The sequence below is a fragment of the Salvia hispanica genome, chromosome 3 (assembly GCF_023119035.1).
Source record: "Salvia hispanica cultivar TCC Black 2014 chromosome 3, UniMelb_Shisp_WGS_1.0, whole genome shotgun sequence".
Taxonomy (NCBI): domain Eukaryota; kingdom Viridiplantae; phylum Streptophyta; class Magnoliopsida; order Lamiales; family Lamiaceae; genus Salvia; species Salvia hispanica.
In genome coordinates this window covers 16,623,869-16,644,832 of record NC_062967.1, presented here as the reverse complement: position 1 = coordinate 16,644,832, position 20,964 = coordinate 16,623,869, and the positions used below count along the sequence as shown (strand labels likewise).

General features: G+C 37.2%; 1 protein-coding gene and 2 long non-coding RNA genes across 5 annotated transcripts; 2 read left to right on the top strand and 1 right to left on the bottom strand.

The window, feature by feature from the left end:
• Positions 1-179: 179 nt before the first annotated feature.
• On the top strand, positions 180-14,203 carry LOC125213022. Of its 3 annotated transcripts, XR_007174828.1 has the most exons (3): positions 180-876; positions 2,311-2,374; positions 2,556-3,214. It is a non-coding gene; the product is annotated as an uncharacterized LOC125213022 (long non-coding RNA). The 3 variants fall into 3 exon arrangements; XR_007174826.1 differs by lacking the exons at positions 2,311-2,374; positions 2,556-3,214 and adding an exon at positions 14,003-14,203; XR_007174827.1 differs by lacking the exon at positions 2,311-2,374.
• On the bottom strand, positions 11,120-12,219 carry LOC125213024. Its single transcript, XR_007174829.1, has 2 exons — positions 11,643-12,219; positions 11,120-11,405 (listed from the first exon to the last, which is right to left on the bottom strand). It is a non-coding gene; the product is annotated as an uncharacterized LOC125213024 (long non-coding RNA).
• A 4,676-nt stretch (positions 14,204-18,879) lies between the features above and the next one.
• Positions 18,880-19,830, top strand: LOC125209457 (zinc finger protein hangover-like). The gene has a single exon (XM_048109057.1). It carries the CDS (start codon positions 18,880-18,882, stop codon positions 19,828-19,830), a length of 951 nt encoding a protein of 316 aa, XP_047965014.1.
• Positions 19,831-20,964: the final 1,134 nt, after the last annotated feature.

The following is a 20,964-nucleotide window of genomic DNA, read 5'->3' as shown; positions in this document are numbered from 1 at the left end:
TACTTGATGCACTTTTTATTTATAATAAGTGTGACGCCGCGGAATTTCTTTCCTTTATTTAGAGATAAATCGAATCTATTAGGTTAAATAATTTTCGTTTAGAAGACGTGTGATAATAGAATTAGCGTGTAATCCCGACTTTCAAAATTTTAAGTACTTAATCTTGGAGAATACGGAATAAGAAATTATTCATGCAAGGAGGAAAAGATAATAAATTAGTACAAAGTACAACACAGCTATACGAATTGGATACATGGAGCTACAAGTGATATTCCTTTCAAAGCTACATCTCTACAGTACAAGATCTTCTACTCTACCCTCTTCTCTTGCCCATCCTTCTCGAATTTGGCATCCCATAAGACTCCAAATTTGACAGCCAATAACACCAAGGATTTAACACCAAAAAGATTGTTAGAAATAGGCTTCACAAAGACTCAAGGTTGGAGACTTCTCCAAAATAGCAAGTATGGCCAGCTAAGCAATACATCATCAACCGAGGCTGAGATAGCAGCCAGGAGGGGCAGTCCCAACTTACACCAAAATGGCATACAATTGGATAAACACAAGGAAGAGATAAGCTGGCAGCCCCAAAAATAGGAGCCTTTGCCCCCAAGACATGCACAATTAAGTAAAGAAACATGATGCCAAGAAAGAGATGGAGCTGGCAGCCAAATATGGGAGTCTTTGTCCCGAAGTTTCCAACATAAGAGGCCTATATAAGCAGCCCCATCTCCCTTCCCTTCCCCTCTCCTTTTGACACCACAAATTCACTCAAAATCAAGGAGTGCAGCAAGGAAACGGGATGAGCAAGAAGGCGAAGAGAGGCAGCGGCGAAGCAGGGGGACAGCCGCGAACCGAGAGGATTCACCGAGTGAGGTAATTACCTCAACACCCAACACCCACTTCGCATCATATAGAGCAGCCACAATGAGTAGTCAAGAACTTAGACTTGCTATAGGAATTTCCACAAGACTTAGCATAATTTTCTGCCCAAATGAAGAGTATAAACATGTCAAGTAACTCCCTACCAAGAGCTAATTCCAGTGAGCTAATTGTTTCCCAAGATCGAAACTTTAGAACATCATGATATAAAACAATTCCTCAATATAGCTACTGCCTTCAAGTAGAACAACAAAGCAAATCAGATTAATTAAGGGGAAAGGGACTTAGCTTGGTTAGTGAAGGCTGTCCGGCGATGGAGGAGGAAGCCGAGCGACGCCGCAGGGCTAGGTCGATAGCCGCAGCGCCGGCAGGAGCGCTGCTGCCAGCGCCCTGCATCAGCTCTCTGCGTCGAGGCGGCAGCAGCGATGGAGAGCCGGCGACGCAGAGGAGCGGCGGGCGGCGAGTGACGTCGGCGGCGGTGCTGTGAGCTCGCCGAGCAAGAGAAAGAGGAACCGGAGGAGGGGAAAGGCGACGCCTTCTCCCTAACCGGGACTTCACCGAATAGAGAAATCGATAGAAAACTCGATGGAGGCATAGGAGAGTGACGAGTATAATCAGTCCAATGGTGACCGGCGGTGACTCGAGGGAGAAGAAGAAAGAGCTGCTGCTTCTAAATCCTTAAATCCCTAATTGAGCAAAGTGGAAGAATTAATTGGGAAATAAAAGTCACGTATGGAAGGGAATATAATTAGTGGGGCTGAAATTAAAGTTTTGGGCCACCTTAAGTAAAATTGTTGGGCCACTCTAATTATTTAATTTGGTCCTAAGGCAAATTAAGTTGATGGACAAATTTAATCATTGGACTAAGTCCCACTGGAATTAATTAAGAGTATATTATTATGGCTGGGCCTATCTATTTACGTTGAGTAGTGGACCGATTTTTGAGATGGAAGAAATGAGCTGAGACTTTATTTGTTGGGCCAAGGAGCTATTTATTTTGGGCCGAGATTTAATTATGTGAGGTTGGAATTAATTTAAGGAAATTGAACTTGAACCTTAATTAATTAATTCCCGAATAATTAATTGAGTCTCCGAATATGGAAAAATGTTAAAGTAAGACGTCAAAGCCGACCAGCGACGCCCCGCGACGTCATGGGCGGCCTTAAGAAAAATTCAAAGAAAAGATTTAACAAGGGATTTTCCAAGAATGCATACTTTATTAAATGCTCAAGTATTTGTTTTCAAGAAAATAGAATTTCTCCGGACTTAGCAAAGTGAATAATTAAGTTTTACAGAGTAGTGAAGCCGAGGTAGGACTAAGAAAATCATGTAAGACAAGACTAATTAAGTTTTACAGAGTACATGCAGTCCTTCTAAGGAGAAATAGTTCAAGTACTAATTAGCGTGCTACGCTATCTATTTTCAAAGGATAAATTGCTCAAGGGCAAGTGAGGTCAAAGCGAATAATCGAATTGAAGAATAAGCATATCAGGTGGGCTTTCTTTTAATATCCAACATACTAGTGTGGATATAAATCAAATACTTGTGAAATTACAAAAAATCATATTTTCTCAAAATGGAGCTATGATTATTTCCAAATTGTTGTCATGCCATAAAATGTTTGTTTTGATGAATTGAATGAAATTGAATGGAATGATGGGTGACCGTTGAAGCGGCACTTGCATGGATTGGAATGATGGGTGACCGTTGAAGCTGCACTTGAATGGATTGGAATGATGGGTGACCGTTGAAGCAACACTTGAATGGATTGGAATGATGGGTGACCGTTGAAGCGCTACTTGCATGGATTGGAATGATTGGTGACCGTTGAAGCGGCACTTGACTGGGATGGAATGATGAATGATGAATGATGAATGATGAATTAGGATTGATGAATGATGAAAGAACTTATTCTAGAGACAAACTTTTAGCTCACAAAAGAACTTAGTAAGCTCGGGCCTTTTAAGAAAAACCTCTGTGTGTTACTGTGATAGCTTGACAACTATATAATGTATGTTTTGTTTTCGGCACGTGTCCACTGAGTACTCCTGTACTCAGCCCTGCATGTATTTATAAATGTGCAAGTTGAACGTCAAGAGGATGGAGTGATGATCGGAGTCGATGTTGTTAAACAATCAAGTTGATCTCGCAACGGTTCATGTCTTCATACACGAAGTCGTTTAGTAAGGACTAATTCCGCTGTGTTTTTGTGAAGTGAGAATTTTAGAATCTCACCACCAAACTCTGATTCATTGTTGAGTTGTTTATCCTATCTCCAACACCATGTAATGAAATACTTGGCTTCTATGATATCAATTGACTTGGCTTTGTGCAAATCCTCAAATTCTATCCCTTTTCTTTCCCCGCTTATTTAATCCCTCTTATTAGTCACGGTTTACCCGCTAGCAAAATGCGGTCAACATAAATAAACATGCAAGTATACAGAGTATATCTAGTATAGCCAATGGTTAGTACCAGAAATCGAACACAAGGAAAACAGACACAAATTGTCTATCATCTACTAAGCTTCTTTCACTATTTGGAAAACCGAAAGAGATTTGAAGTTTTGAAAATAAAAACTTAAGAAAGCGGAAATAAACAACTTTTGCAGATAAACGCAGAGAAAAATATAGAGATAAGAGAATTCCAGGGATGTGCGTTCACAGTTATGGTTATGCAAATTTCAACTACAATACCCTAGAACAATACTTAATTCAGTAGGACGAGTCGCCTAAGTTATGCTCATGAGATACTAACGTATATTACTAACATAGGGGCATCAATCCTAGATCCGTAACTTCTTAAAGCTCATAAGACCCTTGAAAAGTACTCACCCTCAATTAACAGTGCCGTTTTAAGGGAAGCTAATTGTAGTGTCTACTAAGCAGATCTAACTCGCCAACCTCCTCTCACGATTATGTAGCAAGTTATATTAAATCATCACAGAATGTGTCACTCAGACGTGAAACAATTATTCAACACTTTCTAAGAATCCTATGAATTTAGTTACACATGATAGAATAATCTAAAAACATAGTTTGTAGGGAAAACAAAGGGAACATAAGGACTAAAGAAAATAAAACCCAAAGGTTGAATCCTTGTAGCCTTGATCTTCTCTGATTCCTTCTTCAAACCCTTGCACCTTGATGAACAAGTAAGAACTCTCAAATAAACATGCAAGTATACAGAGTATATCGAGTATATCTAGTATAGCCAATGGTCAGTACCAGAAATCGAACACAAGGAAAACAGACACAAATTGTCTATCATCTACTAAGCTTCTTTCACTATTTGGAAAACCGAAAGAGATTTGAAGTTTTGAAAATAAAAACTTAAGAAAGCGGAAATAAACAACTTTTGCAGATAAACGCAGAGAAAAATATAGAGATAAGAGAATTCCAGGGATGTGCGTTCACAGTTATGGTTATGCAAATTTCAACTACAATACCCTAGAACAATACTTAATTCAGTAGGACGAGTCGCCTAAGTTATGCTCATGCGATACTAACGTATATTACTAACATAGGGGCATCAATCCTAGATCCGTAACTTCTTAAAGCTCATAAGACCCTTGAAAAGTACTCACCCTCAATTAACAGTGTCGTTTTAAGGGAAGCTAATTGTAGTGTCTACTAAGCAGATCTAACTCGCCAACCTCCTCTCACGATTATGTAGCAAGTTATATTAAATCATCACAGAATGTGTCACTCAGACGTGAAACAATTATTCAACACTTTCTAAGAATCCTATGAATTTAGTTACACATGATAGAATAATCTAAAAACATAGTTTGTAGGGAAAACAAAGGGAACATAAGGACTAAAGAAAATAAAACCCAAAGGTTGAATCCTTGTAGCCTTGATCTTCTCTTATTCCTTCTTCAAACCCTTGCACCTTGATGAACAAGTAAGAACTCTCAAATATATGCTCTGGAATTATGCAGCAAAAAGAAGATCTTTGTTGAAGAGGTTTGAGGGGGTATTTATAGCCATATTTTCGAGCAGCACCAATTAAGGCAAAAAGTGGCTAAGTATGGTATATCTTGGGGAGAAAGTGGGTCAATTATGTGCGCCACGTTTTCCCAGCAGACCGCTGCACCTTGGCCAGGGGGTCGTTGTAGGTTGATCCGAAGTCTCTGCCTCTTGGACGGCGGTTGCTATCTGTGTTGCAGCGGTCGCTGGAAATAACCTCGTAGCTTCTAGATCTCTTGGAGCGGTCGTTGCACACACCTCAGCGGTCGCTGGGCGTGTTCTTCTTTTCAGCACAACTTTCCCAGAGCGGACTGCTACTGGCTCAGCGGTCGGTGGGCGCCAGCGACCGCTGTATGGGTTGCAACGGACCGCTGGACATCTCGAAAGCTCCAGATTTCTAACTTTGACTTTTAGCTATCTTTTTAGACTCAAATATGCATATTTCTCACAAAACACGTTACCAAAATAGATAAAATATGCAATTAATGAACGTATAATAGAACTTTGACACTCAAAACGGACCAAATAAAGGTCTTAAAATAGTGAAAAATCCGAGCGTATTAATACTCCACGAAAATTTGGGTAAATTATCTTTAAATTTCTTAACTTTTGCTAAATTTAGTTTCGCATACCAGATTCAACATCATCTACAAATTACCAATCAATCGATGAGTTCTAATTTTGCACCTAACTATTGATTTATTCTGATTATGCAACTAATCGAGATTTCAATACTAATTCAACTTGATAGCTTACTTATATGACATTATCGAACGTCAACCAAAACTTCTCATGTTTTAAACAGTGAATCAACATCGTATTATATTAAATTATACCCGTCCACCAAAATTTGTCCCACTTTGACCTGGCACGAGTTTTAAGAAATGTAATGTGAGTAGAAACAAGTTAGTGGAATATGGGGTCCACTACCAAAAATGGATTGTGGGTCCTACTTTTATATATTAGTTTTATAATAAAATGTGAGTAGAAATGAGTTAGTGGAATATGGGGTCCACTGCTAAAAATGGTAAAAGTGAAATGAGATAAATTTTGGGGGACGAACGGAAATGAAAAAATGAGACAAATTTTGGTGGATGGAGGTAGTACTATAATTTAATGTGTCACACAAATAGTATCATAAAATGAGCTCATTCATGGCCAAAATTATTAATTCATTGATGGTCAAAATTGTTAATTCAGACATCTTTAATGTGTGTATTTATCAATTTGGTTATCTAAAATGTAATTTTTCCATATAATGTTCACACTCTTATCAATATAATCCATAAAATATCACATTTTAATTTGTGTCAGTCCTATTCAAATTGAGAAAGTAATTAAATTGAAATTTTATTAATATTACAAGTTTTCACCCCAATTCTTCAATTTAATGAACTATTCGGCCCAAATCTACAAAATTATATGATTCGAGATTTAGAATATCACCATAGTTTGTTAATACTTCCTTTTTGAGGTAATTGAAATGTTTCATTTAAAATTTGAATCTTATGTTAATTGGGATGGGCATTTTCAATAGATTATAGAGTATGGTTCATATGTTTTTTAATTGAACTAAGAAAGTACTAGTAGTATGTGTTTATAATTTAGCTGTCATGAATATTTGTGAAGATAATGAGGTTGAATTGTTAAGGGTATAGATAAGTCAATTTTATTTGAGATAGGAATATATGTAGAAGGGATCACCTCATATTGCAGCATGCAATGTATAAGGTAATTCCTACCGGAATACAAGAGGTTCTATGTGCACTGAGAGCGTGAAAATGCAGTACCTTTTTGAGGATTATTTCCCTGATGAGACCACAGTGAGTGTAAAGTATTTCAACGATGGTTTCATATGCGCATCAATAGTCTTGGACATGGGGACATGTCATGCTGCAGGCATGCATGAAAGTGGTACATCACACTCTAGATCAATTCGACAGTTCCTACGCAATGTTAACACAACAGACCAATTGCCAAAAAAATAAAATATATTTTAATAATTATTCTTAACAAATATACATTATGATTTAGGAAAAATTGCCACAAAAGTATAAATGCAGATCAAATATTGGTCAATCCTGTAATTTTAAACAATAATCATATCATAATTTTTATTAGGTATTACTAGTAGTTAATAGAATAATGGGTTGGAACATTGGAATCGCAACACAGAGCTCGAGTGACATCGAAGATTAACCTATTTTTTCGTTCTGCTACTTCATTTTGTTCAGGGGTATAAGGGCAAGTTGTTTGATGAACTAGTCCTTTACTCCTAAACTCTGTCATCTCCATATTAACAAATTCCCTACCGTTATCAGACTGAAGAACCTTAATAGTAGTTTGGAATTGTGCAAGGATTAAGGTGAAGAAAAAGATAAATTTTTCAAAACTTTAGATATATTTTACAGAAATATGAGAAAATATCTAAAACCATGATCACCAGTAATAGGAGTTGGGCCCCACGCATCATGATGCACTAAAAAAAAAATATCCTTAACTCGTGTCTCACTAGACTTGATTAACACGAAATGTATTTATACTAAGAAAATTTGGGAAAAATAACTATAAAATAACCGAGGATGGATGTCCCAATATGCGGTGCCAGAACTAGGCTTCCCGATTAGCAGATCTGTGAGCAAGCATCGCGTTGCCACCTTGGTGAGTGATCTCATCCAAGTAGTAAACGACTTGACGCTTAGTGTCACATCCAATTATCCTTCTCGTTCTTATATCCTGTGTTGGGAAGCATCAGTAATGTACAATTTAGCTCTTTAGTCACATGACTAATCGACATGAGTTTATGGGATAATTTTGGCACATAAAGACAGTTAGAGAGTTTTAGGGTCAGTGAAATTTCTATGGTCCCACTCGCACTAACAGTTGGTAATTCCCCATCAGCAGTTTGGATTGAGCTTTTTGTAGCCTCATTTAACATGGAAAGTCATTTTTCTCATATGACATCGTATCTGTAGCCCCACAATAAAAAATCCACACACTCTCCTTAAAATCGGTATTATTCTGGTCCATACACGCAATAGAAATGTTTTCTAAAGGTCCGAATGGATTTGGGGTCACATATGATATTTCAGACAAATTAGGGGCTGATATACGAGTTTCACAAACCCTAACCCGTTACCTACATACGCGGCGTCCCTTTTTCTCTCAGCGAACACTGCTTCTCCGATCATCTCCGTCGCCTCTCCCCATCTGCCGCCCCCACCGGTCCGTGAAACACCATCTTCTGTCTTCCCCCGAGGGTTGGTAGCCTCGCGGTTGCCCCCTCCCCTTAGGAATAATCCACCGCCTCCGCCATCCTCCATCCCGATTGTTAATCAGGCTTTCACCATATGATTTTTGTTCCACTGATGCACTATTTATTAGCTCTAAAAATACATGCAAGCATACATGGTAGATCTAGTATAGCTAAAGGTCAGTACCAAGATATCGAACATAGAGAATAAGATTGCAACTGACTATCATATACTAAGCGTCATATACTATTTAGAGACACAAAAGTTTTGGTTTGATTTATTAAACCATACAGAAATAAATAGACAAATAAAAGAAGCATAAAAAAAAATAATACAAAACTGGCGAAAGAATGTAGACTTTTTGGATCCAAATACACAATCACAAGCTATTATCCAATCAACTTCCTTGAATTACGGTCTCTAGAGTTATTAAGTCGGTCACTTTATTAGATTAAACTCCCTCCCGATGTGAGAAATATGTAGATTAGATGTTGAAACCAAAGTCCCCTTTAAATTACTAACATCTAACTCTCAAAAGATTGTTAAGACCAAAAGACCTCACGTAAAACCTCAACTCTCTCGAGTTCTATTGAATTAAAGTGATTATCCTTTTTCCAAGTCAATTATTTCGTCTCTTGAGTACTATAATCAACTCTAACATGTATTCAAGAGGCAGCTAATCAATTGAATATAGAAAGCACAAGGATAAATCAAATAACTGCAAGAGCTAACAAGGAAAATCCTTCACCAAAAATTCCACAAAAGATGTTCAGCTCATAGACAAGTAAATACACCAATTAAAGTACGGGACTTAAAAGAAATTGAAAAAACCCAAGGTTGACTCTTCAATCTTCAGTCTTCTGTTGTCTCGATCTGCAGAGCTCCGCTCCAATGGAAGATGGATGAATCATGTGTGGAAGATGGGATGGAAGAGGTATAGAGAGTGAGAAGGATTGGAGGCTCTGAGATAAATATTATGCATTAGGTTTAAAAGGTATTTATAGGTTGGGAAAAAGGTTTATTTTTTATAATTTTCATGGCCTACAAGAAATGGGACAGATTTGGGCAACAATTTATTTTATACCTTGAATTTCCGCTTAAATTTCTGTTTGTAGAATGATCATAACTTTCTCCAGAGAACTCTGATTAAGAAGTTCAAGGTATACATGCGAAACTCTTTCGAAGAGGAAGAGAATGATATGCATTGATCAATAGTTGGACTCCAAAACTGTCTAGAAACTCGGCTTGAACTAAGGCTTTGCACCTTGGTCTTTTTGCACATTTTTCTGTCTTTTTCTATCATTTCTCACCAAACACATCAAATACCAAAATGTATAAAATATGCAATTTAAGAATATAATTTGCATGATTGACATTTAAAAAGAACCAAATCTAGCTTTTAAAAACATGCAAAATCTGTGTTTGTCAGCCACCGGTTAGGAAATCCGACTAAGAGGAAGCATGACTCTCTGGTATGCTTCTGTTTACCGCAATTAGAGCACCACAAATTTGATTTGTTCGGTTTGAACCCTCCCCTGCGGTTGGGTCCAGTGGTGGCGGTGGTTGATTGAGGCGTTGCTGCGGTTGATTCCGGGTTGCAAATCCTAATCCCACTCCACCCTATGATGAGTCGTCGATAGTTGTGCCGGTCGGGAGATCCGAGTTTGCTGCCGGCAGCATGCTTTTGAGTCGGGTAGCCTCTCGTTTCACCCGCCTATTGATGCACTTCTTATTAGCACTAAATAAACTTACAAGTATACAGAGTGTATATATTATAGGTAGTGGTCAGTACCAGATATTGAACATAGAAAAAACTATCATAGACTATCTACCTTCTACTAATCGTCTTCTACTAATTGGAAAAACAAGAAAATTTGATTTTTGTAAATAAAAGAAATAAAACAAGAGCAAATAATGATTGCAGATAAAAATACAAAGAAGGGAATTCCAAGGATATGCTTTCACAGTTATGGTTATACAAATTCCAACTACAACACCCTAGCACAGATCATACTTCACTAGAACGAGTCACAGATGTATTGTCCATGCAACACAAAGTGGATTACAGACATTAGGGTCGTCAATCCTAGATTAGTAACTCCTAAAAGCTCCTAAGATGTTTTGATGATAAATCTACATTACAAACTGCTCAATTGTGTGTTTCATAGTAACTCGTGTGTTCTTGTTGTCTGTTGTTGTCAATTGTATTCATGTTTGTACATTAATTGGTTTTGATGTGGTGTACTCCATGTTTAGGGTACATTAACGATACCTTATCATGTTATGTTACATCATGTAGCTAGATCTGTACATCATGCTCTATTACATTATTTAGCCAAAGATGTACATTAATTGGTAATGCTAAGGTATCGTTAATGTTGTTGTCATGGAACATTTTTTTTCTATCATGTTCTGTTACATCATATAGCTAGTTCTGTGCATTATGTTTTATTATACTCCCTATGTCCCATTAGAAATGAAACGTTTTCCTTTTTTGGTCTGTCCCATTAAAAATGAAACATTTCTAAAAATGGAAACAACTCTCTCTCTACTTTTTCTTCTCTCTTACTTTACTATCTCTTCATTAACTCACAAAACAACACTACATAAAATCCTGTGCCGAAAAGCAAACGTTGTATATTTAATGGGACGGAGGGAGTATTATTTAGCCAAAGATGTACATTAATTGGTAATGTTGTGGTTCATTAAATGTAATAAAATGGTATATAATTTCACTCTGTACATTTATACCTCATGTTCTATTACATTATTTAGTCATAGATGTACATTAATTGATACTGCATTATATTTGTTTCTGAATAGGTTCAACTAGTGCATCGATTACAAAAATGACTTTGACGATGACATGCCCATTGCATTAGCGCAACGACTTAAAGATGTTCAAAGATGTTGTAACACCCCGAGTTTTCGTGTAACGATTTTGGAGTATAAAAAAAAATTGGACAAAGAGACGATTGGAAATAAAGTGCAAGGAAATTTATATTTCAAGGATAAAAATAAAGGCTATACTTCTATTAGATAAATACTTGGAGGAATTAAATACAAGTAGTACATGCTTACATGAGAAGATTTCCTACACACATACATTCTAGTCTACTCCTAAAAGAAGCCACACTTAGACAAAGAAATTCAAGCTATTATTCTAGGACTTTCAAGTCTACAATTGTGATGTTAGCTACTTTGGGAAAGTAGATAATAGAGATGACATGAGAAAGATCTTCCTCCATCCTTCTCGATTCCACCTCCACAAAGCTCCAAGTGTTGACAACCCATGTACCTACAAGTAGCACCAAAAGAGGTTAGAATCTAGCAACAAAAAGAGCAAGAGTTGAGACTTTCACCAATGTAGTAAAGTGAGGTGTGCAAAGCAATATCTTGCTGCCATAGACAAGATATTCTAACTTTCCCAAAGAGGGAATAGAGACATTTGGTATGTGAAGAAGAACTCTTTTAGAAGCACCAAAAGAATGAAAAATAGGATCCATGAGATCAGCCATAGAGGGCAGCCCATAACTTGCACTGAAGAGGTATGAAAGACATCAACATCAAGCTCAAAAGAGGTAGAGCTGGCAGCCCCAAAGTAGGATCCTTTGTCTCCAAGTTTCAAGCACAAACAGCCAAAGATAGAGCACTATATAAGCAGCCCCATCTCCCTTCTCCTCCCCTCATTTTCGACACCACAAACTCACTCAAAATCAAGGAGTGCAGCAAGGAGTGGAGGAGGAGCAAGGAGGAGTTGTGAGGCAGGACATTGGTCCCCATCCGAGAGGAATCATCAAGCTAGATAATCCCAACAACGCCCTTTGCATCATGTAGAATAACAACAACACTTAGCCATGAACTTAGAGCTCAATAGATTCCCAGCATGTACAAATATTACATAGAATGAGCCTCAACAACAACAGTAGCAATCATCTAATACAATCTCATCATAATTGTCAAATACCGAAGACTTTGCTCAAATCCAGTGAGCTATGTATACTAGAATCAACTAGATTTGATCTTGGAGACTTAGAACATAGCTACTGCCCAAAATGAGAAATTCAAATGCAAAAAAAACACTCGAAACCAACGTGGAAAGGGGAAGAGGACTTAGCTTAAGAGGAGAGGCAGCTCGACGAGGACGGAGACGGCGGAGCAGCAGCCGGCGAGGCGGCGAGTTGCTGGAGCACGGAGGTGAGGCGACGCCTCCTCTCCACTGCTGACTTCGTCAGAAGGGAGAGCACTCGCCGGAGGGCGTTCGACGGAGGGAACGAGGGCGTGAGCCTCCGGTGAGTGTCGTGGCTGCCTCGCGAAGGAGGCAGCGGCGAGCGGCGAGAGGAGCTGCCGCTAGAGGCGCGAAGTGGAGGTCGGCGCGAGAGCCAACGCTGGCGGGACTCCGAGATCGCGTTGAGGTAGCGGCGATTTTCGCCGGAGAAAAAGGGCACTGCCGCTGTGTTCTGCAATTTAGGGGAATGTGAGAAGAGAGAAGTCCCGATGGAAGGGAGGATATGTTTGGGTTGACTCCAATTTTAATTAATTAGTTTGGGCCAGAAGTGATTAAATAAGGAGTTTGGGCCATCATTTAATTAGTTGGTGACTTTAGGCCAGAGGGCTAATTAATATAAATGGCCCAAGGAGGACTTAAATGTTGAGCCAAGGTTGTTTAAGAAATGGGCTGACTTTTAATCGGTAGAAAAATTTGGAGACGCAAGAAAAGGGAAACGGCGTTCTCAGGTCATGAAAATAATCAAGTTTATGAAAGAAATGCTATTAATTAAATTTCCTGTTTTAATTAATATGCAAGTTTAGTGAACGAAGGATAAAAGAAATTAATTCGGGACATGCATTCCTATAAGTATGAGAACTTCTTAAGTCTTATTAGTACGTTGTTTGCTTTCAAAAGGCTATCTCTGCGAGTGAAGGCGAAGTGAGAAAAAATCAATTTAAGGAGTTTTAAGCAAATGAGGTGGGCTTTCGAACTAAAGTGTTTTTATGTGGACTTTCGAACTAAAGTATTTTAGTGAGCTTTTTATTTATGACATGATGTTATGTGGGCTTTCTATTTAAGATACGATTGTTGCCTTTATGTTTAAAGTATGGATTTTATGAAGAGTGCCAAGGTGATATGAAAAGTACAGTTTACGATTACAGTTTCATGAACAATATTTTATGATGAGTGCTATTTACATCAAGTGAAAGTGATGTTATTTAGTTATGTGACATTATGTGTTGCTTTACGAGTGCTTGTGAACTGTCAGCCTTCGTTGATATTTTGTTTGGCTTTGACCGATAGAAAAAATGAGTTTTAGTCGGAAATGTTTATGAGGAAAGGAAGTTTTTGAAAGTTATGTCAAGCCATGTTTTGTTTTGAACTTTGCCTATCTGATTGTCTAGCAAGGGCGATGTCCCTACTAGACTAGGAGTTTATGAATTAGTTTCACCAGGAGTTTGTGAATTTATTTCACCAGGAGTTGTGAATTGGTTTCACCAGGAGTTTCGTGAATTCATTTCACCAGGAGTTTGTGAATTCATTTCACCAAGAGTTTTTGTGAATTTATTTCACCGGGAGTTTCGTGAATTTATTTCACCAGGAGTTTGTGAATTCATTTCACCAGGAGTTTCGTGAATTCCTTCACCAGGAGTTTAGTGAACATTCCGGTTCACCAGAAGTTGATTTAGATACGGCAAATGTTCCAGGAAAATAGATCTTTCAAAAGTCTTTTGAAAAAGGAAATGAAAGGAAAATGTTTTAGTGTTCTCGGACTTTTTTATAAAACCCTGAGTTCACTTAGGAGTAGCTTGACAAAACTAGTTTTCAGTAAAATATATTTCGGCACGTGTCCACTGAGTACACCAAGTACTCAGCCCTGCATATGTTTTAAAAATGTGCAGGTTGAGCAGTGATGACGGCGGGCGGTGTTGAGCACAGACAAATGAAGATCCTTCGATAGAGTAGTGCTTGGATGCGTCGTGTCTCCATACACGATGTCATCTGCTCTTGACTCTTCCGCTGCAATGTAAAAGTCGAGATGTCATTCTCTTGTATCATGTACTCTAATTTATATATTCCAAGTTATTTCAGTTTAAGTTCAATTGTGCCACAGTTTTCCCCTTTCTTCCCCGCTTCTTCCATCCTCCCCTAGTCGCGATCAACCGAGTTTTCTATCCTTAGAAAGTGCGGTAATTAGGTTGGTGCCTCAATTATTTTTTTCACTTGCGAAATTCTTTTCTTCTTTTTTACACGCATTTGCCGTTGTTGTTTCTTTCACTCTTGCAAAATTAGATTTATGTTTCTAATTTTTTCGATTAGCATTTACAAAATTCTAATTTTGTTTGCAGTTTTTTTTTTTATTCAAATATTGTTATTATTTATGAAATTGTATTTTTCTACACATGCACGCACTAGTTGACTTATTTTTAGTGTGACATTATTCGTGTGTGTTCACTTTGCATTTTGTAATTGTATATTTTTAACTCAAATAAATTGAATACTGCTACTACTACTACATTTTTCTTTTTATCATTTAGATAATACTATGGCGTTTAATAAAACTCTACGAGTATTTGGGTAAGTTATCTTTACATTTCTGAACTTTTGCTAAATTTTAGTTTGCATAACAAATTCAACATCATCTACAAATTACCAATCTGTCAATTAGTTCTAATTTTGCACATAACTATTAATTTATTCTGATCATGCGACTAATCGAGATTTCAGCACCAACATAACTTAATAGCTTATTTATATAATATTATCGAACGTCAACCAAAACTATTCATTTTCAAACTGTGAAACAACATCGTATAATATTAAATTATATAATTTCATGTGTCCCAAAAAAATCAGCCCAGCAAATCAATTAACATCAGCTCAACAAATTAATTAAGGGATAACCCACTTAATTAATTAAAATCTGGCCCAAACACAAAATTTAATAGGCCGGCTGCCCAAGCTTTTAATTATTATACCCAAAAATGAACTTGCTACATATACTATATTACTCTAGACCCCAATATCCCATTTAACTGGCATGGCATTCGCTGCTGCTCTCCCTCAACTTCAATCTAAATTCAGCTGGATTGAAGGAGATGACGAATCGAAAAGGGATGACGAACTGGAAGTAGAGGACATACTGAGAAGGATGAATCGAAAGGAAGGATGAACCGAAAGGGGATGACAATAGGAACAATAGTGAGATGGACGAAACAAAAGGGGAAGAAGACAATGTGAATAATACTAAGGCGGAGAGACAGAATGTTTTTTTCACCAATTTTTACTTTAAACATTTCTTTTAAATCAAATCTCTCATCCTTTAATTGAATTGAATTTAATATAATATATTTAGAGTTCACCAATATATTACGTTTAATATGTCGATTTTTCAAAATAAAAATAATATTTGGATTATTTTTTCAGCTACTGGCAACTTATATAATGTGTATATTAAGGAATTCATTTTTGGAAATAAAGGAAAACCACATGCCTCATTTAATTTAGTGAAACCATTGACTTTACAAATACTAAATTAAAGTCTTTAAACATCAAACCAAATCACGAAAATCTCAATTAAAAATTGAAAGAGTGGATTTGAACTTATGTTGTGCGCACGTATCCCTTTTAATACTACAATTTTCCAATATACTATTGATTCATATGTGGCAGGTGGAATGTCGATCCTACATAGAATAATAGTGCTCATTATGTATTATTCTTTCCGTCCCACAATAAGAGTCCTATTTTACAATTTCGGTTCATTCCACGATAAGAGTTCTATTTCACTTTTACCATAAATGGTTAGTAGGTCTCACATTTTACTATCTTATTCAACTCACATTTTACTACTCCCTCCGTCTCATAAAAATATGTGCATTCCATTTTTAGAAAGTTATATCAATTTAATAATGTAGGTTTCACTATCTACTAGCTCTGCTTTAACTACCGTTTTCCTCCCCTCTCTTACTTAACCAATTTTGTCATAATTCTCGTGTCATACTCATTGCCCACATTTTTATAGGATGGAGTGAGCAAAACTAATATACATAAGTGGGGGCTCATATTTCACTAACTTATTCAAACCACTTTTATTTACATTTCATAAAACTCGTGTCATAACTAAATAGGACTATTATTGCAGGATGGAGAGAGTATTACACTTAAAACGTTTGGTGGTGTCAACACACTCTTAATTAGCTGCGAGGAAAGGTAAATACAAAGTATAAACAACACTTAACTAAAGTCATCAAAGAAATAATCAATTCGTCTATAAAATGAGAATAATTAAACAACATATTACCCCTAACTAAATTCATCAAAGGTAAACACATTATTTTTTTTACTACTTATATCGTTACATTAAACTACTAATGTTGTGGAGCTCACTCTGTACTAACACTATTTACATTACTTTTTTATCTTTATCTCTCGTACTTTATCAATGGTATACTAAAATCCATGTCGAATCAAATGTTCATACTTTTCAAGGACAGTGGGGGTATTTATTTTCATCTTTTATCAAAACCCAACGGAAAACTGTAATAATCTCCCTTATATTTTTCTTGTACGAACTTACGTCTCGCACAACAAAATAATTAGCGATATTTTGATGTTATTCCAAGTACTAATTCCTTGATTATTTCATATAATCAATCATCTCGAACAAACATAATACACATAGCATTATCATTGAAAACAATTGATCGAATCAAACATGACCCAACAACGCTGGTCATTCATAAAATCTTTCATAACTTTCCAAGTGGCAAAGAAAAAAAATTCCACATTTTATTTTAATTTTTCACACAACTTAGCATTTAAAATGTATGTGAAAGTAGCGGGCTCTACATATTCAAATAACAGTCTACTTCCAAGATTATTCGGGCGAGCCCAATGCTACTGTGCAGGGACAGAGCCAGAATTTGACATAAGGAGGGGAAAAATATATTTATAAACATATTTTGTAGAAATGAGTGGGGCATTTATAGGAGTATAAAATAAATTTTCAAATTTGAAAAAAAATACCATTGGTATAAGCTTTTAAGGAGGGGAAAATGCCCGACTAACCATATATCTAGATCCGCCTCTGGTACTGTGGTTTAGATCACGGGCCTGTCAAAAGGGCATCTTAACTTTGCGAAATTCACAGCCATCTTCGGCACCGACGATCCAATTGCCGAAGGATTCGAGGAATGCTCAACCCCAGGGTATATATGTGACGTCAACACTCGATGGGTCCAACACCCACGTCCTTATATCGATTGTGCTAATCAATGAAAAGTATAAAAGGTACTCTCTCCGTCCCACAAAAGATGTCACACTTTCTTTTTTAGTTAGTTCCACAAAAGATGTCACATTTCCATTTTTTGAAAAAGTTCTCTCTCACATTAATATAAAATTATATTTTCTCTCTCCATCTAACACACCAAACAAACCTCCTAAAATCCCGTGTCATTCCACAAGTGTGATATCTTTTGTAGGAAGGAGGGGATAGCAAACTAGAAATACACGAGACTATTGCCCAATTCGAGCGGATGAGGGAGGTGGCAGTGGTGGGAGGCACCAAAAAATTTTGATTGGCTCGTGGTTATGCGACTCTCAAGACATTTTCATACAACCATGCAAAACACTATGCCGTCATCCAATGTAACATTTCCGCGCTACACATCTATGTATACTTATCAAACAACAATTTTCTTTTGTAGTGGAATTTTCGTCTTATATGTTCAATAACTGCATCGTCTATCAAAATGAATAAATTTCGTAGCTCAAATATAATTGTTTTGTTTGTGCGTGTACTTCAATTTTCTTTTCAATTATCTTGGTGTAACTTAATGTGACTGCCATCGATCTTAATTAAGTGTTTATGCAATACATACTAAATTGCAACTGATAAAAAAAATATTCTTTATATCATAATGATTGTTATTTTATTGTCATTAATTGATAAAAAAAAGGTTTTTTTTTATATCATAATAATTGTTATTTTACAATCAATTTAAATTATGTTGACAGGTATATTATATACCGAGTTGATTAGTTATCAAACTTGTTAAATTAAGCTAATTATCATTCTAAGAAAATATATGATCTCATTTAAAGATGTTCTAACAATATTTTGATTACATTTTTATTATACTGAATTGAATTGATTGGTTATTAAAATGATCAAATTACATCAATTATCATATTAATGAACCCTTTATGAGTCCCTTTAAAGATGCTTCAACAAAATTTTCATACCATATAATTTCTCTGTAGTCTCTTTCCTACAATATATTCCTTCATTGTTGAGCACATAAAAATAATACAATGCGAAACGCAACACAGAATTAATTTCCCACAAAATTTACATATATAATTTTGAAGTAGTCCCTTTCCTAAAATATACTCCTTCACAGTTGAGCACATAAATATATAATATAATGTGAAACACAATATCAAATTAATTTAAACTAATGGGAAATTAGATATCTTAAAATAACAAAAAATATTACTCAGTATCTTTTATCATGTAATGACAACCATTTAAGGATGTCAACTATAAATAGTTGGCAAATCGTTTTTTTTATTATTTCTACCGGATATGGTGCACTCTAAATATTTCATAAAATGATTTAGGGGAAGGTTCTTGCAGGAAATGACTCGGCATTCATACCAATCTTGATTGCTTTACTAAACACTACAAGTCTATAAATAAGTCTCAACAAGTTATAACAAAGTCACAAACAAATCAAAAATACAATCTTCATTTACCTTTTCAAATTTGAAGAGTATGGCCTCCATAAAAATCACGGCATCTTTCGTTCTCTTTCTCACAATTTTAACATATTCAAATGCAAGGCTAGGATTTCTCAAGGAGACCAAACGAGCGGTCTTCGTCCAGAGTAACTCCAACGAACAAATCATGACCACGGCGGAGCTACCGAATAGGAATGGTAATGGGAATGAAATTGTGACGAAGCTGAAAGGGGATGACGAAGGGCCGAAAGGGAAGGACAACGAGCCAGATGAGGATGTCGCGCCGACTGAGGATGAGGAAGAGCCGAAAGATGACGACGGAAAGCCGAAAGTGGATGACGACAAGCCGAAAGGGGATGACGACGGGCCGAAAGGGAAGGACGACGAGCCGGATGAGGAGGACGTGACTGAGGATGAGGAAGAGCCGGATGATGATGACGGAAAGCCGAAAGTGGATGGCGACAAGCCGAAAGGGGATGACAATGAGAGTGATACTAAGAAGGATGAGCCGAAAGGGGGTGACGACGGGCCGAAAGGGAAGGACAACGATCCGGATGAAGAGGACGTCGCGCCGATTGAGGATAAGGAAGAGCCGGAAGATGATGACGAAAAGCCGAAAGTGGATGGCGACAAGCCGAAAGAGGATGACAATGAGAGTGATACTAAGAAGGACGAGCCGAAAGGGGATGACGACGGGCCGAAAGGGAAGGACAATGAGCCGGATGACGAGGACATCACGCCAATTGAGGATGAGGACATGCCGGAAGATGATGACGAAAAGCCGAAAGTGGATGGCGGCAAGCCGAAAGGGGATGACAATGAGAGTGATACTAAGAAGGACGAGCCAAAAGGGGATGACGACGGGCCGAAAGGGAAGGACAATGAGCCGGATGACGTCGCGCCGATTGAGGATGAGGAAGAGTCGAAAGTGGATGACGACAAGCCGAAAGGGAATGACAATGAGAGTGATACTAAGAAGGGATGACAATGAGAGCCGAAAATTCATTATTCTCACATATCAAATAAATTATTGACCAATATCATATGTGAAAAGATAACATCTTTTTCTTAGTTTCTCATATTGCTTAATTATGTCCATCATAAGAAATTAATACTTTCACTAACTACATTGAAAAAATGACGCTAAGGAGTGAGATTTATTTAGTTTCTTAGTTTGAACATGACTGGCTATCCATTCTTCATAGTTTGAAAAAAATCAATACCAACCGTAAATTGTGTTCTTCACAAAAATGTCTACTCCATCTCTTCCATGGGAAAAAGGGAGAGAGGGACGGATCTGTCTGGAGAGGCGGCGCCGCTCGACTGAGGCGCCGGTGACGGAGATGCTGATGCCGACGGACGCCCGGCGTGAGAGTGACAACTGCGGTATGTGAACGAAGATAAGCAGAATGAGAGAGATAGAGCCGCCTGACTTTGTTTTCCCAATTTGAGAACTAGAGAGAGAGGTGGAAGTCTTTGTCACAGAGAGAGAGTTTTGAGAATGATAATACAAAAGTTTAGGAAGAAGTATTGAAGATTAATGTATTTCCCAGATTCATGAACTAATGGTCCAACTTCTAGTATTAATTCTATGTATTATTTTAATTATGATACATGTATTTGTGTAGGTTCATCCAACTAGTGCATTCCTACACTAGTATAAATAGGATGATCCTTGTACTCATTTTTCATTCAAGTATTCAACAAGAGTTCTCTACACAAAGTATTCACCTTGTTGGTCTTGTTTCATTTATCTCCACATAAATTTCCAACAAGTGGTATCGAGAGCCAAGTCGTTCCTATATCAAGGCTTGGAAGAAAATGGCAAATTCTGGAGCAAGTCAACAACTGCCCGTCTTTGCTGGTGAAAACTATGATTTCTGGAGTATCAAAATGAAGACATTTTTTCTATCAAAAGATCTATGGGATGTGATAGAAAAAGGCGTACAGATTCCTCCAGAAGGCAACACTGCTGCGGTAGAAAAGAAGGAACAACAAAAAGATGCTACGGCATTATTCAACCTTCAAATGGCCGTAAGTGATGCCATCTTTCCCAGATTGATGGGAGCCACATCCTCAAAAGAAGCATGGGAGATCTTGCAACAAGAATTCCAAGGGA